Source organism: Hipposideros armiger, unplaced genomic scaffold (genome assembly GCF_001890085.2).
Source record: "Hipposideros armiger isolate ML-2016 unplaced genomic scaffold, ASM189008v1 scaffold_494, whole genome shotgun sequence".
Taxonomy (NCBI): Eukaryota; Metazoa; Chordata; class Mammalia; order Chiroptera; family Hipposideridae; genus Hipposideros; species Hipposideros armiger.
This window is the reverse complement of record NW_017731844.1, coordinates 1,128,153-1,153,640: the sequence shown is the minus strand read 5'-3', so window position 1 is coordinate 1,153,640 and position 25,488 is coordinate 1,128,153. Positions and strand designations below refer to the sequence as shown.

The following is a 25,488-nucleotide window of genomic DNA, read 5'->3' as shown; positions in this document are numbered from 1 at the left end:
CAACAAGCAGCTTCCAGGTTTTGAAAACAGGATGAAGCCTGAAAGCCTCGGTCATGCTGGGTGAGGGGCTGGCAGTCTCCCGGCGGCAGAGCAGGGCCAGCCGTGCCCAGTGAGGTGGCACCGGACCAGGGAACAGGCGGGGCGGAGGGTGCGCCTCTCTGCCTAGGGTCCCACTCAGCCTGCGACCCCCCGGCCTCCATGGATGCTGGGATAGCTCAGGCCACCGCTGGGAGGTTGGGGAGAGGGAGCCTGGGGGAAGGGAAGGAAACGTGGAGAACCTGGAAGCAGGCAGGGAGGAGGTGGCGCATGTGCAGTCAGGCTGGGGGCGGGGGGTCTGGGCGGGGAACAGGGTTAAGGAACCTAGGGTCCGTGAGCAGTGGACCCCCAAGTGCCACTCCGTGGAATTGGGCACAGTTGGTGCTTTGAGAAGGACACCTGGGGCTGAGAAGACGGCCCAGCAGGGCACCACTCCTCACTCCGGCCACCTCAGGGCAGGGGCCCATGGGGCTCCAAGCCCCAGGACGAGCTGCGTGGGTGGGCAGTGTGCGGGCCACCTGCTCCCGGCTGGCAGCACCGCCCAGCGTCAGGCCCTATGCCCTCCTTCCCAGGTGCTACAGGGACATTGCTGATGGGGCCGAGCTACGGGGTCAGCCCTATCACCCCATGGTCCAGGCACAGACACACAGGGAACTGCTGGCATGGGGGGCTCTCAACCTTCCATGAACATCCTGTCCCCCAGGGCTGGTGACACATGGGCTGAAAATGGCCCTTATGACACTCAGAGGCTCCTGGCCTGGGCCCAAATGGCCTGGAACCACCACAACCCCTCCTGTCACGGAGCCTTGGGAGTGTCGGGGGCTGGGAAGGCCCCATGGGACCCTTGTCAAGTCCCATCAAATCCCTACGGGCCGCAGCCAGGTGCTGGGAGAGGGACACCAGGTCACTTCTCCTGGCTTAACCACCTGGCGGTCAGCACCCCAAACAAAGCAGGTTTTCACAGCCTGTGAGTCCCACTGGGAGGGTTACCTCCCGGGCAGACAGAGGACGCAGGCGGACCCGCTGCCCATGTCCACGCGCATCAGGCGCTGCGGACCCTGAACTGTGATCCCTGCATGGCCCCCACGTTCTATGCTCACCTCTCTACCTGTGAACAGGACACTCTACCTCTAACACCTGGCCGATGGGCTGCCTTCGCCATGAGGTCTTCCCAGGTTCTGCAGAGGGAATGGCCTCGGCCTGTCGCCCAGAGCCTGCTGGCATCTCTGTGCCCACGCATCCCGGCCAGAGGGTCGGTCCTGCCCTGTCTTCCCGGGAATCTGTCTCAGTGTTCCCTCCTCCACCACGGCACACGCAAGGGCGCACACACTCACACACACACACACACACACACACACACCCACCCAGAACACACATGCGTGCCATCCCCGGCACTGTTCATGATGCCACTGTTCCCGATTTGAACCGCCGGCCTGCCCACAGTTCCAAATCTCACACGGAACATGTCAAAGGCATAGCCTTTGTGAGCCGGTGGGCGCATCTCTGGTTTATACTTGTAAGTCATCATGAGCCCTCCCCGTGTGGCACATAGGTGACCTGCTGCGGGCAAGAACCCTATGGAAGGGATAGGTGGAAACCAGGGGTACCCAGAGACGGTCGCAGGCAGACACACACGGGGGTCACTCCACGAGGACCGATACCGACTGGCCTGGCCCTCCTCTCAGACCCTCCCAAGGGTCTTAGTTTGCTTACAATTAAAGACAGAACCAGGAAAGCAAGAGATACTTTCTTTTTGAAATTACAACCCACTGAAACTACAGGCAGACATAAGATTATTTCATTAAGGAAACCTGGCTTGAGTCTATACTGTGACACTCTGAGATGTTGGCAGCGCTCCCAAGACCCCAAGGGCCCTTCCCCTCACTGGTGGGGCTGAGCCGCGGCCCCCACAGCACAGCACAGAAGTGCCCACCTGCAAGGGCACTGCCCGCCCCCATGCACACACGCTGTCCCGAACACCTGGCACAGCTGCGTCCACTCTGGGACAGAACGGGCGCCGGACTGGCTGACCCTAAACCCGTGTGGGGGACCCTGGCGTCTCTACTGCAGCAGGTCAGCACACAGGTGGGAAATGGTAGGAACTGGCTTCTCTGGCAGTACCCCTGCAGCGGCCGGCCAGCTCGCTGGGCAAGGACATTCATGGACAGGCTCCGGTGACCGCCTGGGGACAACAGGCCAGGCATCGTGTCGGTGGTGAAGGGCCAGTCCAGCAGGCAGGACTGCTGTGGTTGCCTGCCAGGTGCAGAGGTACCCGCCGCCCCTGTGGGGGGCGGACTCCCTCCCGCAGCAGCAAGGTGTGCAGGACTTAGGGGACATGTCGCTGCAGACGAAGTCCGACCAAACCCTGCGCCCTATCAGCCCTCCTGGGCCAGCAGAGGGGCTGCACACCAGGGCTCTGCTTGGGAGGGTGGCAGACATGGACGACACAGCCTCTCCTCCCCAAACTGACACCAGGGGCAGGGGCTAGGGACACCAGATGACAACCCCGCCCCCTTGCTCACCTGAGCACTTTGCCGACGGCCTGAAGCACCATTTTGCAGCTGAGTCCAGTTTTGGGGGGCTGGCTGAGCAGAGCCCGGTCTGAGGGGAGCCCGCTGTGGTCTCCCAGCATCGTGGGGCCGTGCAGAGGTGGACAGGGAAAGCGGGAGCCCGGCAAAGACACTGCTCCCTCCTCCCCTGTCCTGGGCAGTCGGGCTGAGCCAGCTTACACCAGCCAATGAGGACGCAGAAGGAAAGGAGGCTCCGGCCGGCAGACACAAACAGCTGCTCCTTTTACAGGCCGAGGCCAGCCAAGTCTGGTTCCACGAGGGCGTGTCTCAGTCCTCTTTTCAAACTGGCGCCTCTCGGGCGCTGCTCTGGGGAGGGCACAGAAGCTCTGCCCACGAGCTCCTGGGCCAACAGCACCCCTGCCTGACCCCAGCCCAGCTGAGACAAGAAACCCGCAGGCTAGTCCTGTGAGCAGTGGGCACAGGCTCCTGACACCTGCAGCGCAGACAGGGCTCCTGGTTGGTATGCCTCCATGCGGGCAGTCTGGGGAACACAGGCCGCCAGGGCAGGTGCGGAGCTGGCGCTGGGCGGGAGCTGCCCCGTAGCCGCCAAGGGCAGCAGGCCCCGACGGGCATGTCCACAGCACCTTCCCGTGGGGTGCAAGAGCTGTGTGGCCAAGGCCTTCTTTCAGGCTGGCCTACAACCAGGAGACCAGGAAGTACTGAAAAATCAAACATTTGACCAGTGACAGTGACAGCTCACGGCCAACACACAGCGGTGTGTCCCCACACTCACTGAGAGGGCCCACTGACCAAGGGGCACGACCACGGGTCTGCTAAGCCCGTGCCCGCACGCCGCCTCAGCCCCGCCCCACACCCCCAGGCCACACCACACAAAGGACCCCTGACCTTCTCACCACCCAGGTTCACACAAGTCTGCACAGCGGCAGCTCCAAAGCCGCCGAGAGGACAGTCAGCAGGCACCAGGAAAGACGGCCTCTGCCCCAGGGACACCACCCAGGGTGCCAGCTGCCCGTGAGAACCAGGGCAAAGAGGCCCCTCTGCCCTCGCAGGACGCCGTCCCCTCGGCCACCCTGGCGTTGGCACGAACTCCAGCACCACACTCCCCACTGCCTGCACGGGGACAGACGCCCACAGGATGGACAGCCACATAGCCCCTGGCAGCCGGAACAGCTGAGCACTGCCAGGGCTTCCAGGCCCATCTTGCTCTGTTCCGGGCCCTGGTCCTGGAACCAGCACTTCTCCAGGGACCCTGGTTCCGTCTCCTGGGAAAGTAAGCAGTGAGACCAGGCACTGGGTGCAGGCGCCGCTCCTGGGCTGGCGCATTTCCAGGACCTGTCAGCTCAGCACCAGCAGACGGGTATACACCACCTATACACCGCAAGTCCCCACCTGCATCCCGGTCGGCCTGATGCCTCCCACTCGGGCCTGGCACCCATGGGTCACTGGGGTCCCCTCCCAGCTTGTCCGTCCTGCCCTCCAATGGTGGCGAGACAGCTGGTGGCTTCGCATGCTTCGTGGAAACCAGAGGAGCGAGCTCAGGCAGCGAAGCGATCGCACGCTCATTACAGTGCAGGAAAACTTGGTCCACTTCAAAGCAAGTGAAAAACGCTTCCTGTTGAATCCAATGGAAATGGAAGAGAATAAAGAAGAAAGGAACATCCCCACTGACAATGAAAACGCTCCAGAAACACACACACACACACACACACACACACACACACACACACACACACACACACACACACATATCCAGGTGAAAACTGTAACCCAGAAAACAACAAAACCTCAGCGGAAGATTTGAAAAGGGAGGCAAAGGGATGCAAACAAAGAATAAAAAATGAGAGCTCTTGAAATAAAGGGTGAACTGGAAGAAACACAAAGCCAGCATGGGGGAAACATGGGGGGAGTTTTATTCCCACTTCTGCGATGATGCAAACTGGTACCGATGTGACCTCCACCACCACCAGCCGGCACGCAGGCCAGGCCGAGGGCAGCATGGAGGCACAGTGGACACACCTGCCCGACGCAGAGTGCAGTGCAGGAAGGCGAGGCCCACAGTCTCGGCAGCTGTGGGGACAAGGGGCATACAGGGCACCGGACAGGGCAGGGCCGCCAGGGAAGGGACTCCAGGCGTATGGCTGTGCCCCCTAAGCCTTTGGCCAACCGCGTGACTGAGGGCGTGCAGGGCCCTTCTGCAGGGCGTGCAAAGAGCAGCTCCAGGGAGCCGTGAGCTCAAGGGGCGTCCGGAGGCTGGAAGGGCAGGAAGCGACATCCGCACGCCCCACGCAGAGACCGAGAGCCTGCCTCTACTGAAGGCCTTGTGGGGGAGCAGGGCTGACGCGGCCCCGCAGGAAGGGTTTCTCTGCACAGGCCCTAAGAAAGCTCCCCCAAGTCGCAAACGCTTCCGCTGAACCAAAGCAAATGAGCTGCCTGCTGCAACAACCGTGACACGAGGACGGCGCCCAGGCCGCAACAGCTCTGCCTCCACGACGGCCAACATCAGGAAAATACAGCGTGTGTGGAAAGCCAGAAAACTCTAACCCATAACCAAGGAGAACAGAGAGAGACCCAGACACAACAAAGACGCAGGAGGTAGCGAAGACTTTAAAACAAGGACAATAAATACATTCAATGGCTCAAGGATTTAGAGGAAAGGATGAACACAGTGAGCGAAAAATAGGAGGGCTCTCAAAAAAGATACGGAAATTCCCAAAAATACAAACAGAAATTTCTAGAACTGAAGACTACAATATCTGCAATGAAATTTTATGGGATAAACTTAGCAGATTAAACAACGCAAGGAAAAGACAAAAGAAATATAACATAAGATTTGTAGAATGCAGCTAAAGCTGGGCCTGGGAGAAATTTATAACCATAAATGTTTACGTTAGAAAAAAAGACTTAAAACCAATAACCTACATAAATAAAAGGCATAACTGTGGGGAAGGAAAAGGTCATCTTGTTTGGGAAATACTATATTTGTATATACAGAAAACACATTCTAGAGCTAAAAAGCAAATTTAGCAACATCACAGGATACAAGGTCAACATACAAAAATTAATTTTATTCCTATATGCTAGCAACAAACAGAAAACACAATTTATGAAACTGCTGCTTACAACAGAAGTTTTAAAATTTAGGAATGAATTTAACTAAAAACGCCCAAAACGTGAGAAGTACAAAGCATTGCTGAGAGAAATTAAAGACCTATGCGAATGAAGCGATTCACCATGGTCAAGATAAGAAGACTCAATATTGTCATTTTTCTCACCTCAACACAGGTTTAACACAATCCTATCCAAATCCCAGCAGAATTTTTGGCAGAGACTGGCAGGATGGTTCTCACATGTACAGGGGAATGCAAAAGGACTCGGGAAAATTCAATCGTTCTTGAAAGAAAAACCAAGTCGGAGGACTCATCCATTTCAAGACTTGCTTTGGAGCGCCAGTGTTTAGAGGCCATGTTACTGGCGATACAAACAGATGCATAAATGGAACAGAGAAAGTTCAGAAAGAGATTCATGCTGACCTGGTAACTGGACTTCAAGAAAGGCGCTACAGTAGTTCTGTGAGGGAAGGGGTCTTCAGCAATGTGCTGGGGAGCGGGTATCCCTAAGAAAAAGAGCTGACCCTACCTCACACCATAAACAAGAGGAAGTTCAAGATGGATCAGAGGGCCCGTGGGATGAAAGCAGAACGCCAACACCCCGGGATGAGAACGCAGGAGAGGGTCTTTGTCACGCGCTCTGCCCAGCCCCACTGTGACAGTGCATTTGGCCAATGGTGCCCAGACCCGAGGGCACTCCGCACAGTTCTGACAGCGGGAGGGGGCGTCTGCACGGGCAGCCCGGTGCCCCGTGCGCTTCCTCGCGTAACTGGACCAGGCCCAGGGCCACCAGGCCAGAGAGCACAGAGCGCAACAAAGCTGCCTCCTGACGCCCTGTTGTCTAGACACACAGTGGCCTCCCCGCCGAAGTCCAGCCTGTGCCGCGCCAGGAAGGAGCAGAGGCAGCAGCAGGGCCTGGTCAGCTGCAGGAGCCACTCGCAGCCTCGGGCCCAGGGAGCCTGTCTGGGAAGAATCCAGAATGAAGTGCTGAGGGCCTGGGCTCCAGAGGAGGAAGTGCCTGTGGGCTGGACCTTTCTGAAGGCGGCTCCCTCCCTCCTTCCCGGATGTCAGAGCCTGCAGGAAAAAGGGCGTGTCCCAGGCAGAGAGGGGGTGGGCACTTCCAAAAACACCCCGCCTAGGACCTTGGTTCTATGGCAGCCAGGGCCCCTGATGCAGGCTGACCCCGACGTCGGTGGCTAGAGGCTGGGCACGGCACGCTGTCCAGAAAGGCGCAGTGAGCAGCTGAAATGGGCTCTTACGCCCATGTCTCCTGGGGGCAGAATGACCGAAGGAGGGAGCGGGCAGCCCCTGGCCCCGTCAACATCCTCTCCTGGCACCTCAGGCCTGGCACCGCGGGCAGGCTTGCATTAGGAGAGAAGCCGGGTACCCCGAAGAGAGGCTGGAGCGCCCCAAACCCGTGCAGGCCTGGGATGCGGGCAACCACAGACGGCTGCGTAGAGTGCTGCTCCCAGGGCAGCCCCTAGGAAGGGGTCCTCCCGTCAGACTGAGGGCCCCGGGCCCTGCGTTCTGCATCTCAGCAGGTCCTCCCGACCCTGTGAGAGGAGCAGGGCGCACTGTCACTCCGTTTCCCGCCCAGGAAAACTGACGATGGAAAACAATGACCCTCAGGTAGTCACACAGAGCAGCTGCCACGCACACACATGCAAACGCATAAACAGGCTTCCCCGAGCGAGCGAGCGGGCAAAGCTCCCAGCAGGTGAGCCACCTCATTCACCACTTCCCTCCACTCGACACGAGCGGCTGGACCGTCCACCCCCACATGGACTCCTGCGGCTGCACACTGCAGCGTGTCTGTGTGTGAGTATATGGGCGAGGTGTACGTGTGTGTATGTAAGTGGGTGTACGTGTGTGTATGTAGGTGTGTGTGTGTGTGCACGTGTGTGTAACTGCTGGGCAGCGGTGCTCCTTTCTTCCTCCCCGCTTCCCAGCCCGCCCCAGCCCGTGATGGCCAAACTGCCCAGCTAAGGCACTGCTGCCCTTCCTGCAGACACCCCTGTCCTCCGGGGTCTGCTCTGTCGTCAGCCCGTCACCTGCATGGCCGAACCCCGCTGCTATGCTGGTTTTCCTGCTGCCACCCCTGACTTCCCACCAGCACCACCAGGTGTTATGTCAGGGACATGGGCGTCACCTGCTTGGTTGCCCGCTGCATCTCAGCACCCACGACAGTCCTGGGAATGTGCAGGGCACCCGAGTCCTTCCTGACTTCTCAAATGAATTAGTGTCACACTGTCGTCTTCCCTGGGGGCTCCTAACTCCTTTCAGACATGTGTGGTGACATGCCCTTTCCTGGCACAACTGTCTATGCCAGGCACAGCCTTCAGCCGAGGTGAAGGGTCACCTCCGTCACCTGTCGCTACTGCACGAACTTCTCTCTACGGTGAAGCACGCCTGTCACACTGGCAGAAGAACCAATGAAGTTTCGAAACACTGTTTGAGCTCTGATGTCTGGGAGAGCCGAGAGGCAAGCACAGGCCCCTGGCTGGGACGGCATCCAGTGGACAGCTAGAAACGTTTCCATCACTGTGTGATGGGTCCACAGAGGGTGAAGAAACGTAGTTTCAGAGTGTGGATGCACAGAGCCCAGGGGCATCCCGGTGAGACCGCTGGACGCTGAGTGTCAGGACCACGGGGATGTGGCTGGTGTCGGAGTCCGTCTCTCCTCGTGCTCCCAGCCTCAGCTCCTTCACACCTGCCAGCTCCAGTGAAGGACAGAGACAGACGGGTGCTCACGCCCAACCAGGCACCCTGCCCCGAGCTCCCAGGGCGCCAGCCCCAAGCACACAGAAAAAGGCCTGTCCCAAACTGGAAATTCTGCTCAGTAACAACAGGGCCAAAAACCCAGTCTTGTACATGAAAAAGCAAGTGGCCCAGAGGTGATGTGTGACACGGAGCATTGTCATGATGGAGGATGACTGACACACTTTAAAACACACCTTTTCTCAACTGTGGCTCACACCCGACCGACTGCACCGAACAAGTTGAAACTTGTCACACACACACTGTTACTAAGGTTTGACACGCCGCTTCCCATATTGAAGATCCTGCCTTTCCACTGGATGGCACTGGGCAGCAGCGTTCACCGTATTTTGTGATCACAACAGAAAGGCTCCATGTCACACAGCGCTTCTGGTGCGGCAATTTCTGTCAAATAAAAACATTACAGTGTGTCCTCATCCACCTTATTCACTGAATCTGGTACCATGCGACTTCTGGCTCTTCCCCAAAGTCAAAATGACTCAGGACATCGAGGCAGCTACGACAGTGCAACTAAAGACACTCACGAAAGAGGACTTCCAGAACTGCTTCAGACAGTGGCAAGAACGACGGGATAAGTGTGTTTGAAGCGAGGGGGGATGTCTGAGGGGGATTAATGGCAATGTGTCTTTTACTGCAATAAATTTTTGTATTTAAACACTCACCGTATTGTTTGATCACACCTCATAAATTACACTCCACAAAGCTGACCGGAGGCAGACGCACACGAAGGTCACACACCAATGAGAAAGCAGCGCTCCTGCGGCACCCAGTGGCCCCGGCCACAGTCACTGCAGAGAGCTGCAGTCTGCCAAGCCCTGCTGCCGCGCTCCCGGGGAGCCGGCGTCAGGGGTGGGAGCACAGCGAGGGCCTCAGGGCCTGTGCAGCAGCCAGCGTTCTGGTTCCAGGGTGTGGGTGGTGACATGGTGTGTCAGTCGGGACACTAGGAATTGCAATGAACTGTTTACTGAAACAATGTAGACAAGAACACGATGCCACTGTCTGGTGTCTCGCTTGCACACTGGATGGTGAAGGCGGTGTTAGTTTCCTCAACTCCTTTTTGTATGACTGACCTACTTCACACAATAAGTAGCTTTGCCTGTTTTCAAAGATAAAAGGGAGGGAAGCGTTTGGGAGGCTGGAAGGGCCCCACAGCGGCCCCTCCAGGGGTACACAGTCCTGGGTGCCTGGAGAGACCCTGCCCACAGACAGCACCTGCTCCCTCCTCACTTCAGCCCCAGTCTCAGCCCAGGGCTCCCCACACTGGGCACCACTCCCCAGCGAGACCACCCCATGTCGCACACCGGTGATCTACACAACCAGCGCCAGGCAGGCAGGCAGGCGCGTCCCTGGAATGTGGAAAACAAACCCTTCCCTTGGGGTAAAGCCACTGTTCCCATTGATGGATGTGTCCGGGAGTGAGCTGGAGAAGTGGCTTCCTTATTTCGGACAGTCAGAAGTGCCGGACTCCCTGACCGGGGGGGCCCAGCTCATGGTAGCTCAGAGAGAGGGAACAGCTAGCGCTGCCACGCAAATAAAACGGGGCTGGCACCAAGGAGAGGGCACTTAGGAAGCACTCGCAGGGTGAGCAGCGAAGGAGACGCAGGCAGGAGGAAGGGGTGTGGGCTGTGGGGATCCCGGCTCCAGGGCAGCTTTTCTGCAGTGAGAGCTCCTGGCACAGGGACTGAGACAGCCCCTGGAGGACAGAGGTCCCCATCCCACGTGGTCCAGCGGGACAGAGGACCCCAGTGCCCCTGCAGGCCAGGTCCACTAAGGCGGGGACCTGCGCCAAGGCTCAGTGTGGACCGGGCCACCCAACCCAAACTTGGCGTGTCCCGGGCGGGGTGCAAAGAGCCTCTGTGTGCTTCCCTGAAACCTCGCCAGGCCAGCAGCCCTGTGTGTGCAACGGGGAATGACAGAAAGGCGCTGACCGCCTGGAACCCCCAAGGCCTGGGCCTCGGCACTCCCACCCCATTCCCATCAATCTCTGCTGCCCAGGGTGACACCTGCGTGGCTCTAAAGACCTGCCCCCCCAGCACGCTCCAACACCTTCCTGGGTGTTTGCTCACTCAAACCTAAACATCCCCACTTTATGGAGGAAACTGAGGCACAGATGGAGAGGAACTCAGGTCCCACACAGGCGGCCTGCTCCAGAGTCTGCGCCTAGTCATCCCCCAACACACATACTCCCCCCAAGAAGGGAACAGGAGCATTTCCAAGGGGAGGAAGCTTATCTCTGGGCTAGGCCAGAGCTCAGCTGTCCCAGGAGGAGCAGAGCGGGCCCGTGGGAGCCCTGTCCCAGCAGGCTCGGGGGGCACGTCAGTTCCAGCTCCCATGGGCAAGCATCACTCTGCTTTCCTCCCAACCAAAGGCAGCAGAGGGAGAGATCAGGAGAGGCCACAGTCTGAGTCCAGCACAGTCCCCGCAAGCCACCGACACACCTCACAGCGAAGAGGAGACACGCTTGCATGTGCCACCAGCCCTGTGGCCAATGGGAGCGGTGATGGCCGTGCCCCCGTCCAAGGCTCACCTTGGCTCTGACGTCTGAGCAGGACCAGGTCTGCTGGGGGGAGCCAGGGATGGAGACCCACCTGGGGCTCGGAAGAGAATCAGAGTGGGACTCAGGCTCCTCGCCCTGCACACCTCCCGCACTCATCCGACACCCCTGTGCCACGAGGCTGAGGACATCAGGAGAGACTCCTCTGGGGGGCAGGTGAGAGGGCGTGCAGGTCAGGCTGGATGTCAAGTGCCCGCCTGAAGCCCAGCCAGCAAGGTGCCATGGGAACGCCTGGACGTGGGAGAGCAGGGCTGCGGTCAGGCGAAAAGTCACCGGACTGGGGGAGGGAGGCAGGCTGCACAGTGCACGGGGCCAGGGGCCAGGGTTTCTGTACAAGTTTAGAAGGCACCACCAAACTGTTCTGTTTCAAGTTCAAGTCAAGCCAAACTCCAAACAATTAACACGGCTGTTGGAACCTGCCTAGTCATCCAGCCTGGCCCCTGGCCACTGCTGACCCAAGAGGGCAGAGGCGCCCAGGCCACATGGCAGCCACCTCTGGCAAGTCTCCGCTCCTAACCCCCATCCCGGTATCTGCCAGACAAGCGCCCCTCTGGCTCAGGCCCTGGCAAGGCAGAAGGCTGGCCGAGACCCGTTGAGTCAAGAGCACCCCTTCTTTAATGTGGCAAAGCCTGCATGCTGCCCAGAGATGGGGCCCCAGCCCCCACCCCCCAACAAGGCCGAGGCAAGGACGGACATGGGTTATACACGGGGCACCGGCGCTCACTAACCCCTCCATGAGGCCCATGGGCTCAGAGGAGCCAGTGGGCCCAGGGAGGGGACAGGTGACGCTCTGTCTCTCCACCCAGGCAGGCTGTCCAGGCCGCCTAAGAAAAGGGCAGTGTGCGTCCTGCCAAGCTGTCCCGCCCTCCCCGCTGGTATAAAATCCTCGGCTGCAAGATTTAGCTCAGGCTCAGTCCACAGGAAGGCAGCTGGGAGCACATGGAAGGGAGCAGCGCCCGGGACACAGCGCCCGCCCTGTCCCATGGGGCCTGCAGGGACGCAGGATGGGAGACTTCACTCCCCACCCCGTGCTCAGTGCCACCCCTCCCCATATGGGCCTGGCAACCTGCAGGTCCTCTAGCAGAAACACTGGGAATCTTTTTTCCCAAAAAAACACATTGAAATCCAAGCAAGAAAACAGCCTCGCACTAGAAAAAACCCAGGGAGAAATAAAGGGCAGAGTGCCACTATGCTGTGTTGGGGCAGTGGGGACACTTCCAGTGGGGAGGGAACCTGGAGATGCATAGGCTGAGGAGCGTATGGGTGCAGGAGGACTTCCCACCCCACAGCCCTTCCCTGCTCTGCAGGCCCATGGGAGGGGGCGTTCCCTGGGTCTCACTGCCCCTTTAGCTGCACCCAGGGCCCCAGGTTGTCCACTCACAGCCCTTACACCCCCAGAAAGGCCACCATCCTGAGTCTGGAGGGAATTCAGAAAGTACAGACTGGGGGTGACCCGTGTGCCCGGTGCACGTGCAAGTCCCAAGCAGCTTCCACGTGTGAGGTGTGCACGCACACGCACAGAAACCCAGTGCCCTGGGCTAGGGCGCCACAAAGGGCGGGAGGTCAGAGGCCACCAAGGAGAGCTCTGCCCGCAGCCACGCTGCTGGGTCGGCCTGGCCTCTCGCTTCCTGCCATGGCATCGGGCCTGGTGGGGCCTGTCCCTGGCTGTTGTGTTGGGAGAACGGGACACAGCAGGTCACCCACAAGAAGACTGAGGCGGTGGCCGCCCGGCAGCTCTGGGAGAAGGGACGCTGGCCCCCGTCCTGGACAGGATGACAGGGCACATTCCCCTCTAATTGGAAATGCTTTAAAACGAGAGGGAGGCATCAGATGTGGGAGCACCCGAAAGGGAGAGGCATGCCAGGATGCCAGGCTCATACTTCAGATTCCTGGAGGGGGGGCCCAGCTGGCAGAGGGCTCAGTGCTCAGGCCCAGAGAGGCCTCGTGAGAGGACACCCAGCACAGAGCGCTGGTGTCTTCCAAGTGACCCCGGAATGGAAGTCCTGGCGAGTGGCGGGGTGACCCTCACTGGCAGGGGTGGTCCAGCATGGGCAGGGCTGCGCTCGCCCCTACAGTCCCCAGAGACGCTTCCGGAAAGGGGGTCACTTCAGTCCCGCACAGAGGGAAGGTCTGTATTCCACCTCACACGGGCTGCTGGGGGCTGCTGGGACATCCCTGCCGGGGGTCCTTCTCCGACAGCACCAGGAGACTGCTTTAGCTTCTGGGTTGGAGTTTGAGTTCGGGCTGCTGTTCTGTGTTGTCCCTGTCTCTGGAAGTTCCTGTCTCCCCTTCTTCACAGCTGCTGTTTTGACATGTCCCTGGTGTCCCCTGGGACACTCGCTGTGTAGGGCCCTTGTGAGCCTCAGTCTGAATGCCTGCCTGAGCCCGACAGCCCCCTCCCTCCCGCTTCTGGCGCTTTCTGGGCATCTCTGCGCAGCAGCACCCCTGCACCGAGGCTCTGATCTCATCCGCACTCCGGTGTCTACACCCGGCTTCCTGTTCTGCTTGCTGGGAAATGCACCCACTTTTACGTCCTGTCTGTCCCTCACCTCAGGTTTCCGATTTGCTTCCTTTTCTCATTCCCCCTGTTCTCTTTAACTCTCTGGCTGTCCCTTCTTTGAAGAACCTGCTCTCCTTTTTGGGGCGCTACAGTCTCAAGTCTCTGAGGACACTGACAGCTGTTTCGTTTGCTTGTTCAGAGCTGCGCCCTCTTCTCTTACTGGTTTGGTCTGTCTGTCTCATTCTGGTCTCCTCAGAACACCTGTGAGCCCTAGCTGTCCCCCTCATATTTAGAAGTGGGAGCTATAGAGCTCCCTGGCAGCTCCATGTGCACAGGGGGGGCTTTCTGGGGAACTTCACTGGGGGGGCCATCTGGCTCCCTGGCAGCTAACATGGAGGATATGCCCCTGCCCCCACTGTCAGTGTCTGCAGGTTTTTCTCTTGGGCTGTTCAGACTCCCATTCTGCCTGGGGGGTGGACCGCAGCCACGGGGGTCCTGGGAACTGAGTGGGTAGGGGAGTGCCAAGGCGCTGGATGTGGGGTGCTGCATTTGCACGAGGTGCCCCCAGGGCAAGTTCCCATGCTCTTGAGGGCAGACAGGGCGGGTGGGGGTGTCTAGCTGCTCCTTAAATGCACCTGCAGACCTCCAGCTAGCCCCTCGAGGAGACCACCCCCCTCCTCCAGGAGCTCCTTTCCTGAGTCTGCACCTCGCTGGCCTGTCCATCAGCTTTCCAGCTTCCAAAACCTGTCTGCCGCTCCCCTCTCCCGCTCTCTGCTCCAGGGGGCTCCGCCCTTCCAGAACCCCTCAGCGCTCGTTTCAGTGGGGCTGGGAGGGAGAGGCAGGATCAGACGCCCAGCACACGCGATTCAGGCAGCAGGGCCACGGGCAACACGGGATGTGGGCACACGGCCCCCCTTCCCTTCCTAAAGGCCCTCACGCACGGCTACCAACCGACACCCAGCCCTCTACCTGTGTGAGCGTGAATGGCGAGATGCCGGCGCTGGCCACCAGCGGCCTGGCTGCCGGGTGCACGCCCCTCACTGTGTCCCGTGTGGGAGCCGGGGTCTCTAGCACGTGAAAGAGCCGCTGGCGACGTCAGGAGCGCTGCTCAGGCAGGACCTCTCACGCAGCTCAGGCGGCCTCACCAAGGGCCCTGCCTGCTTGATGTAACCACACTCTGCTGTGAGCCTGGCCGGCGTCCTAAGCCTCTGCCACCTGGCTCAGCCTCTGCCCCACTCCCCGGCCAGTCCCTCAGAATAACCCCTCCCTGCACCCCCTCACCCCATGCCGTCAAACGCCAACCAGTCAGAAAGCCACAGCCTTGACCGAACCCTGAGGGTCAGTGTGCAAGGCCATGGGCGATACCTGAGTCTCAGCGTAAGGCTTCCAGACACCACTGTCTCCACGGGAATGTGCTCAGAGGCCAAGGACAAAGCACAAATCTGCCACCCACTGGACTCTCAACCTGGAACCTCATCTCTGCACAAGAAGGGCAGGGCACGGGACACGGGCGCACACACGCCTGCTCAGAAAAGGACGTGACGCAAATGGGCACCCTTGCGTTTGTGGGACCTACCGCCACCCACGCCCACCCTCGCGTGAAATTCTGAAACCACTTGGAGAAGGCTTGTGTGGCTCAGAGAAGTCCCTACCCCCTCTACAGGGGCTACCGGCAGGGTCCCTGATCCTGGCAGTGACCCAGGTTCCAGGGTGCCGTGGCAGGCCGGGCATTTACATTTGTGGAACGTAAAACATGCACAGGCGTAGGCGGGCACCCCGGGGCCTCACTTTGCACTTACACGTGCACACACCTTAGGCAGGTCTGGCCAGTCCAGCCTTCAGCGGTCACTCGGTGTGTCCCCGTCAAACTGTCCTTGCCTAGCACTCACCGGGCTGGCATCCACAGCCGGACCCATCAGCGCCCCCGGCAGCCCACGACTGTGTCTGCGGTGGCGTGGAGCCCATTCCACACCCACGTGGTCAGGTCCAGAGGCGGTGCTCCCCACCGCTGTGACCCTGCGGCTTCCTTATGATGTTCAGAAGCTCATTTTCCCACGACCCACGACCACCGGCCCCAGGTCCACGCTGCTTCTCAGCCTTCCTGCCCGGTCGCGGCCCCCCTGGTGGTCCATTCCATGGGCAGCGTGACAGAAATGTCCTCTTCGTCACGGGACAGGGAGAAGGTGGCTCTCTCAAGCCCTGGAGTCCAGACAGAAATTCCCTCTTGCCTCCTGCGAGGCCCGCTTTCTGCACACTCACACTCCTCCTCGGCCCTCCGGCAACTGTGGCAGGTGTGCCTGCTTGCGAGCCTGTGTGGTACTGAGAGGAGTGGTGACATGGGGGCACCCGGACACACCCCAGAGGCCTTCGCGAGTGGGCTCAGTGGGCTCGGGCAGAGAGCAGGCACACCAACCCCGGCACCAGCATCCTGGCCTCAGGACCCTGGCCAGCTACCTGACCTCTCAGCATCGCTTGCCTGTCTGTGAAACAGGCACGCTGACCTCCAGTCCAGTGTGTCCAAGTGAGCAGAGGACCGCAGCCTCGTGCGGGAGCCCAGCACCAGCTCCTGGATACCCTTCAGCACACCAAGGTCAGCTGCTCGAGGAGCACGCCCAGGGCCCCAGGAGCGGCCGAGCACTCTACAAGCCTCGGGACACACACTCTGAGGTGACAAGGACAAGGCAACACCGCTGCAAAGCATGCATGTGGGCAGCCATAGGCATGGCAAACCCCCTGCTGTGCAGTAGCAAGAACGGTGCAAAGAGAAGGCGCCAAGCACTGGCTGCCTTCAAGGTTTCACCACATCTGTGGCAGTCCTCCTTGTGTCACCCCTAGGGAAGTGCGTCTGCATGGTGAGTGCAGTTGAAGGAATGAGTAAGAAAAAGCCCTTTCTTAGCAGGGGTCACATGAACCCTGGCACAGCACCCTGACACTGTCACGGGCAGTCCAGAGGAAGACGTACTTGTACAGAAGGTAATGAAGACAGAAACAGGTGCTCAGCCCCACGAAGAAATAGATGCAGACGGCAGTAGAGTCACATTATACCTGTCAAAAGGAGGACCACAAAAAAGGGCACCCCTGGCCAGGCGGGCCCTCAGCCAGCCAGCAGTCACAAGGTAACAAAAAGAAGTGACAAAATGAAGGTTTTTTTGTTTTTGTTTTTGTTTTTAGCTGAGCCATCCTGCTACCTGTTGGCAGCTCAGCGGCTGCTCAGCTCAGGCTGGACTCGAACCGCTGTTGCTCAGAGCTCAAACTCTTGAGCCAGCTCTTAACCAACTGAGCCACTCGCCCGGCCCAGAAGTGACAAAATGTATCAAGCAGCAGAGGGCCACGGGATTCTCCTGGTAAAAAAAGAAACAAGTGGCAAAGACAGAGAGGGGTGGCCCTGCGACATTGTTTCCAACCCACACAATGGCAACAACCTAGCCAACCTCCCCGCAGGAGGTCCGGTCCACTATCTCCCAACCATGAGAGAGCCCCCCACCAGCCAGGGAGAGGCCCTCAGTAAGCTTCAGCAACTTCAGGACAGAGAATCACCCACTTTTGTTTCAAAGAAAGAAACAAAAACGAGAGAACACTACAGGTCTGGGCCTAGGGGCCCCCGTGTCCCCCAGAGGGAAGCAGACGGGGGTGGGGAAGAAGGGAGAGTGGCCCGGTCCCTTTACTTTGAGTCTCTTCGTACAAGCAGCATTCCACACCAACCACACTCAGACCAGAGCACCAGGGCACCCTACCCCATGCCTCTGGCAGCTTCCTCTTCAGTGTGGTCCCCAAGTCCAGCCACACAACATGCAAAGGACACTGGGAGAGCAACAGGCCGCCGACCCAACACGCCACACTCTCCGCCCTTCAGAGCCCAGCTTCTGGAAAGCACTGTCTTCACTCGCTGGCTCTATCTCCTCGCCTCCCACGGGTTCAAAGGCACGCCTGCCCCTCTGCCCCACCGCCCACGCCACAGCTCTTGCCAAGGTCACGGGTGAGTGCAGGGGCACTTGTCCAGCAGACCACGCAGGCCTCCCTGGTGAGCACACCGTGTTCTGGGACCCTCCCATCTCAAGGCCAGCTCCTGCTCCCGGGCCCTCCCGCCCCAGAGCTCTGGGCTGGCCCGCTCACAGCACATCTCGCATCACGGTTCCACTGGGAGTCTCACAGCAGCGCACGTTCACTGTGTCCGAAAACACACCAGGACCCCCAGGCCCGCATCTGGTCACGACACCGTCCCTGCTCGCTCCAGTCCTCCCCACTGCAAAGCCCGCTGTCAATTCCCTCACTTATTTCTCAAATCTGACCAGAGGACCCTGGACGGGGTCTGGTGTGGTGCGGCCTGACTGAACTCAGGAGTTTCGGGACCCCTCTGTGCCTGTTCTGTCTCCCATGAGACACTGTCACAGTGGGCACCTTTCGTGGTGCGCAGGAGTGCGGGACAGTTGGAGCTCAGACTAAAGGCCACATGATCCAGCCTCCACCCCAGTCACCCCGAGCTGGCACTGCCGTGTCCTGACTGGCCCTCTTCACAGGGCCCTGCAGCACCCAGAGGGCTCCTAAGAAAGCACACCTGGCCCCACTGAGCCCCCGTCTCCCACATGTGCTTCAAACACACCTGGACCCCACGAGGCTACCCACCCCTGCACCCCCAGCCTCATGGGGGGTGCATTCACTCAGGTTGCCCCTTCTCATCACCCTGCACCATGGCCTTCATTTGTCCTTCACAGGGGAGGTCTCAGCTGGCACTGGCAGGGCTGGGACAAAGTCCAGGTCCCAGGCTCGCCTCGCGTGAGCCACATCCGCCTCCCCACCCGCGGGAGCACCGACTCACCGCCGAGGTCCCAGCCCCGGTGTGCAGGCCAGCGGGCTTGGAGGTGAAGAAACAAGCATGCCGGCCTGGCTGCACCCATGGGCTGAGGTGCAGCAGCGAGGCCTGGGCGCGGCTGCAGGGCCACACAGCCGAGGGTCCCTCGGCTCACCCACGTGCATTGTAATGAGCACTGTCAACACTGCGCTCGGCCCTGCTCCAGTGCCAGGCACAGGGCGAACTCATGCCACGCAGCCCAGATCCCTACCTCCAGGACGGTAGCGTTCCCGAGGACAGGGACACACCGAGAACTCAGGTACCTCCCTCCAGGTGAGTGAGTGCGATGGAGGGAAGAACGCTGGAGGAAGGGGCAGCTGTGACCGGGCAGGGAGTGAGTATACCGGAAACAGGAGGTCAGGGGTGACCTCTCTGGTGACGGAACATCAGTTCTGAGACCTGACCAGTGTGACGCGACAAGCCAAGATATGGAGGGAACAGCAAGAACAAAGGCCCTGGGGCACAAATGAGCCTGCCCCGCAGACTGGCAGGTGGCGGCCACAGGGCAGAGGAGAGGTGGTGAGGGCCTGAGAGTCACAGGCTGACGTGGGGGTCTGGTGCAGCAGAAACCTCCTGGAGCGCTGCAGGCCCATCTGCTGCTATAGAAGCCGGCTCTGCTCTGGCGTGGGGCACCAGCCAGATGCCATGGAGTGGCCCAGAAGCAGGTGCCACAAGCTCACGAGGCTCACGTGCCTGACCAGAGCCTGGTGGACTTGGGGTGTGTTTGGGAAGTGCTGATGACCGACACTGGGCTTGAAGGAGAACAATGAACCCACGGAGACGCGCGCTGCAGCTGGCCAGGCTGATGGCAGCATTTGCTGAGAGGAGGCCTGCAGGGGCACGTGTGCTGAGGAAGCGAGGGGCTCACTGAAGACCTGCCAACATGGGAAGGGGGTGAGTGGGGGGACGGACAGAGCTCCGGACGCGTGGGCAGCTGTGCTCGTGGGAGCAGTTCTGGCTGGGGCACAGGCTCACAGTGGGAGGACCAGGACCAGCAAAAGTACCCAGAGCACTCTCCGAGCCCAAAGCGACACCTGTAGAAATGTCCCCTAGCAATTCACTCCTAAGAGCCTAGGAGGCGAAGGGGGCGGCTCCGACTCTCCTGTCCTCTGACAGCGCTGAGAACACCTGTGAAGGTCTTCCTGGAGCTCACCACTAAGACCTGCCACCCAAAGGGGGCATGAGGACTCCTTCCTGCTGCTCGGCTGTCCTCCATCGTGTTCCCGCCACAGCACCCCCAGAGGACAGGCCGCGACCGTGCTGGCTGCACAGGCTGCCTTCCAGCCCGACCTCGGCGTCCTCAGCAAGGCCAAGAAAGAGGGGCTGCCGCCGCCACCGCAGAACAGGTCATGGCCCTGGTACCCTGGCCACCCGCACCTCAGCTGCTGCCAGGACCGCTCTAACCTGCGGGCTGGACGTCTGGGCACCCAGAGCACCAGCCCCCTCTGACCCCTCGGCTTCCAGATGGGGCCACAGAGGCTCAGGGGAAAGGCTCGGACAGAGGACGGATGCAAGACAGGACTTGCCTGTTCTGCAAAGGCCTCTGCCCATTCGTGTGAACTTCACGTTCTCAATAGAGATCACACCTGCACAAACAATCTGGGGACCTCATTTCCTCAAAGGAGCCTCAGGTCTGGCTCATTGCCACCACCTCCGCATCCTGGGTCCCCCAGGAACAGAGGGAGGGAACAGCAGGAAGTACCGGGCCTGCCGAGCCCAGGGACGAGGCTTTATGGTGAGGCCAGGAGAGGGGATGGGAGCTGCAACCAGACCTGCGAGGGAAGCCCAGACAGCAGGGGGACACGGGCGACCCCCATCCCCAGGAAGGGAGAGAGAAAGAACAGGGGACTCGGAAACCCAACATGCACGCTGAGGCCAGGCCAGAGGCTGCACTGGCAGAGCGGGAGCCCCAGTCCTGCCCTCTTCTCTCCAGACAGAACCAGGGATGAGGGGGAAAGCCCAAGTTCGGGGACCCTGAGCACCAGGGACCCCAGCCCCGGGCTGAGGCTCTGCGGGGTTCACGCCCCTACTGATAGCACCAGCTCAGGACCATGTGGGGGCCAACCAGCTGCATGGCACAGAGGTGGTCACGCCCACTGTGCTCGGCAGGTGCATGGCCCACATGCCATGCACACATACGTGCACACAACATGCACACCACATACACACACACCACGCACGTGCACACACACACAGCATGCACACACCACACACACTCACATGCACACACATACCATGTACACACACCATGAACAAGCACACCCCATGCACACGCACACACCACGTGCACACACTGCATGCATACACCATGACACGGACACAGCACATAGCACGCACACACATACATACACACATGCTGCACACACACCAATACACACATACCCCAGGCACACGCACACACACCCCCCCCCATGGAGCAGCACAGGCCCTGTGAGGGCGCCCCATTCCCACGACAGTTCCCCATTCTCTGTCTCCTTCAAACCACGATTTCCCCTTTCATTAGGAAAGCTTCTGAGTTGGTAAACCTGGATTTGCCACATTTTAAGCAGATCTCCTTGCACATGATTAATTCAAAATGTAACTATTCCAGAACTGGTTCTCGGCCTGCCCGCTGGACCCACTAATTTGAGCTGTAAAATCGGTTCAGTGGGTCAGACTAATCTTTTGTTTTTAAATAAATTAGCATGGAACAGAAATGATCAGTGCATGACATATGCCCATGTTGGTCGGTCTATCAGTTACACATGCACACAACACATGTGTGCACATGCATGCATGCATGCCCCCCCCACACACACCATGTACACACACATGTTCACACACACAGTGTATTTTAGGCCACACTGTAAAATACATTTCTCAGTATGGGTCACGATCCCAAAGTTTTGGAACTTCTGAAAGACTGTTCCGGAACAAACGCTGTCTCTGGCCCTTCAGTTGGGATGGTCCAGATGGCGCAGGGCCTGGGGCAAGCCCACCTGCTGAGGGGTCTGCTGGAGGGTCCTAGCTACACACCGACGGGCACAGATCACACGTCTTGGAAACAACTAAAACCTCATCTCTACTGGAGAGAATGCTCCAGGCGGACAGAGCTGTGAGTGCTTGGGTCTGCAAGTCCTGGGAGACAGAATCGCTGATTAACAGAAACAAAGCTGTGCCTGAAGCAGTGCGTTCGTTCCAAGGGCAGTGCACGGAGGGCATTCAACAAATGTGTTTTACAAGCTAGCCATAAACTTCCAGTGACAGCCGCCCTACAATGCCGCTCAGTCCGTCAAAGCTTCCTTACAGAGCTGATACACCAACACCCCAATGTCCTAGCCGGTCTGCAGCCCAGGTGCCCGGGGGCCGCTTCCTGCGGCCACTGTGGCCTCCACCATTCACCGTGGCTGCGTTTCCCACGCTGGAAAGCCTGCCGATCCAGTGGGTTTCGGCGGTGACAAGTGAAGACACTGATAGGAACATGTGCAGCTATGGGAGCCAGCACCTTCCTCCCAGGTCCCAGGTCCCTCTCAACAGGAAGCACGACCCTGCTCCCCTTCAGGCTCCGCTTTGGGCCTGGCCCTGCCGCGCTGCGCCGGGCGCCTGGATGCAAGCTCTTTCTGTCTGAGCCCGGTCGCCAGCTCCTGGACCCTCGGCCCCGAATCCCTGAACCAGTGTGATCCTGCCGGGGCCTCCCCAGCCCACGATCAGAGACCTTGATGCCCTCAACACAGGGCCCCGTCATCAGGTTAGGGAGCTGTGCCACCAACAGCCGCCCTGAGCAGACAAGGGTGAGAAACCAGACCATGGTCCTTGCGGAGAAAGGAGGACGCTGAGGAACGAAGGGACAGCAGGGAGCGAGGGGACACCCATCCCGGGCTCGCCGGCAACGGCTTCACTGGCCTGTCCTGAGAGGGCCCCTGTGAACACAGCACAGGGACATCGCGGGGTGGACCACGGCCGTCCACTCTGCACATTCCACTGTGTAAATGATGGACAACTGGCCCAGGCTGCTGTGGCCAGTGGCCACCCTGCACAGAGCAGACCCCGGGGAGCCGCCCCACTGCAGGTGCACACCGGGCCTGGGCGCTGTGACGGGGGGCCATGAGCCTCTGGATGTGGCCCACTGCCATGTGGGCTCCTAGGCGGGGTGGAAGGCAGAGCAGCCTGACTGGCCGCACCGAGGAAGCAGGCTGGGTGCTGCTGGCATGCCGCCTGCACAGCCTGGGCTCTCAGAGGCCCGTGAGCAGCGCCTACTGGGCCCAGCCATCAGGCCAGCGTCTGGGCAAGGGTCCCACGATGCAGCAGCCCCAGCCACAGGATGAAGAAGGGAGGGCAGACGGGCTTTCTGAATAACAAGGAGCCCACCTGGGACAACAAGGAGCCCACCTGGGACAGCAAGGTGGGCCAACCTGGGAAAGGAGCCCTGACTAATGAGCGTGCAGGCCCCAGGCCGACCCCCACACACCAGGCTGACGGTGTGACGGTGCGGGGCAGGCTGACGGCCACTGGCCACCACAGCTCCTGTCCAGGTCAAAGCCTGGACAGTGGCCAAGGGACACACTCTCAGAGAACCCTGACTGCAGATGGGCAGAACGGGGTGTCCTTTTCGACAACTGGAAGGGAAGTACTGCGGAAGCAGCGGAGACGGAAAGCAGGGATCTTACCAACTTCCATTAGCAGCTGCTTTCCCGGCCTCTCAGTGGAAGTCTAGGCTGGCACTCACTCGACGGGACAATCTGCTGTCAGTGCATTTTACCCTCCCTCTGACCCCAGGGCCAGCGCCAAGCTTCTCCAGTAAGTTAATCAATCACGCCTGTGCACTAGAGCTCCGTGAAACCCAGGACGTGGTCTAGGGGGCTTCCAGTGGGTGAACACGGGAGGGGTGGGGAGAGGGGTGCCTGGAGAGGGCAGGGCAGCTCCACGCCCTTCCGCACACCTGGCCCCACGCATCTCGGCATCTCAGCCGACGAGCCGTCCTCAGTCACAGCCTTTTCCCATAAACCAGCCACCCAGTGAGTGTTTCAGAGTCTGGGAGCCGCTCCAGCAAATGAATCGAGCCCAAGGAGGGTCCTGGAAACCCCCGATCTACAGCAGTTGGTCAGAAGCCCAGGTGACAAAGTGGACTTGTGACTGGAGTGTGAAGGGGCGGGGGGAGGTGGGGTGAGACTGTGGACTGAGTTCCCCCCTGCGGGATCTGATGCTGCCTCGGGTGGACAGGGTCAGAACTGAGTTACGCTGCAGGGCACCGAGCTGGAAACCGGCGAACTGCTGGACGGTGTGGGGGATGCCCCGACACACACACCCGGGTTGGAACAGGGTCCAGATAACATCCGTGAAGAGCGAAGGCAGATTGGAGGCATTCCCGACAGTCACAGGCAGGGGGCTCCCCGCCAGCGGACCTTCGTGGGAGAAAATGAGACGGATGTCCTTTGGGTAAACTGGCCACAGAGGGAGGTCACGGCTCCAGGACCACAGAGCAAGAAAATGCTAAATCCACAGAAACTTTATGTAAAGAAAACGTGCAAATTTAAGAAAATATCAGTGAATAAAACAATGACACCGGGGGCTCAACTACATGAAACTAGAAAGCACGTCCCAGCCTCACAGCACAGGACCCAAGGCGGCGGCGAGAGCCCTCATGAACTTCAGGCCCCGGTAAGGTCAGGTTCGGGTGCAGGCCTAAGGTAACCTCCAACGGGGTGCAATCCTGGGCCTGCAGTGGCCGCTGGCCCCTCGGGCAGCCCCGTGCTTCCTCTGGCCGGGGGGCATCTGCGAGTCTGCCCATTTCCTACGGGCCGGCCCTCGGTTTCTGACACTTGCCGACATGTGCCGAGGTCTGGACGTGCGCCTTCTGTCAGCACACATGCGTATGTCCTCTCTCCGAGGGTCTCTTCTGATGAACAGAGCTGCTTGCTTTTCATGTGACCAAATTGTCTATCTTTTCCTTTCCAATTAGATCCCTGTTTAAGAAAACGTCCTCAGCCCAAGGGCAGCAGCAGCACCTTCTATAGACTCCTACGACCGTGCTGTCCAAGAGAAATGTCACACGAGTATAAATGCGAGCCATATACATCATTTCAGGCTTTCTAGCAGATGCATTAAAAAAATTAAACGAGGGCCGGCAGAGTGGCGCGATGGTTAAGAACTGGCTTGGGACGCCAGAGGGCCCCGGTTGGATCCCACATATGAGAGCCAGTGACACTGCCCTCCACAGCTAAGATGCTGAACAACAGCTCAACCTGGAGCTGGGCTGCCGTGAGTCGCCGGCGACGGCGTAGGCTGCAGCCCCTGAGGCAGTGGGTTGCCATGGGCTACCGTATGTAGCCAGCAGCCAGCGTGAGCGGCCAGCAGCCGCAGTGAGCGGCCGTCCAGAAGCCGGCGACTGATCTGCCTCGCCCGGGAAGAGCGCAATGATGGTGCCAACTTGGGCCAGTGAAGCAACGTCCTCCACAACTAGACTGAGGAACAAAACAACAGCAACTTGTCTGTTCCCCTTCCCCCCAATTCCCCAATTAAAAAAAAAATCTTAAAAAAAAAATTAAACGAAACAGGTGCAATTAGTTTTAATAATGTATTTGGTTCAACCCAAACTGCCATGCCAACATGTAGTCAATAGGAAAACATGAGTAACATTTTACGGTATTTCCTTCAAAATCCGGCGTTTTAGGTGTCAGCTCGCCTCCAGCACTCAGCGCCACGCAGACGGGACCCGGGGCCAGTGCCGCTCTAGAAAGCCTGGACCTTAGGTCTGCAGTCTCCCTGGCGCCATTATTCTTTGTATGGTATGCGCTATAGGCCAAGGCTTCTAAAAAATGCTCGGAGACCCGCTGAGCCAGCACGCCTCTCCCACAGGCTGGCCAACCGCGCCTTTGTTTTCTTCCCCTTCCCTCCTCCTTCCACAGAGTCTAACCACTGTGGCCTCGGTGACTCTGGAAGCCTGACTGCCTCGTCCGCTCTGCGCCATCTTGTTCTCCCTCCCGCTCCTCGGGGTTTGGGCCCCTGGGAGGCTGAGACTCAGACTCTGCTCCGACGCCCACACTAAAGGCTCTGAGTTACTCTCAGGTCTGTCTGCATCCCACAAGGCACTGTTTTTGTTATCTTTTGGCCAAAAATCTCCTCTGATTCCCATTAGGATCCTTCTTTGTCCCACT

At 59.4% G+C, this 25,488-nt stretch overlaps 1 protein-coding gene across 7 annotated transcripts in view; it reads right to left on the bottom strand.

Annotated features, from left to right (window-relative positions):
- The window catches only part of MOB2 (MOB kinase activator 2), a 53,961-nt gene that overhangs the window by 12,402 nt on the left and 16,071 nt on the right, over positions 1–25,488 (bottom strand). The window contains exon 1 of one of the 7 annotated variants that reach the window (XM_019667335.1): positions 17,241–17,366. The exons of 4 other annotated variants lie outside the window; for them this stretch is intronic. In XM_019667335.1, the coding sequence (XP_019522880.1) occupies positions 17,241–17,245 (5 nt within the window). In that variant the 5' untranslated portion in view covers positions 17,246–17,366. Of the gene's footprint in view, positions 1–2,558; positions 2,822–11,040; positions 11,121–17,240; positions 17,367–25,488 lie in introns of those variants that run through there. 2 more of the 7 variants (XM_019667331.1, XM_019667329.1) reach the window with 2 other exon arrangements.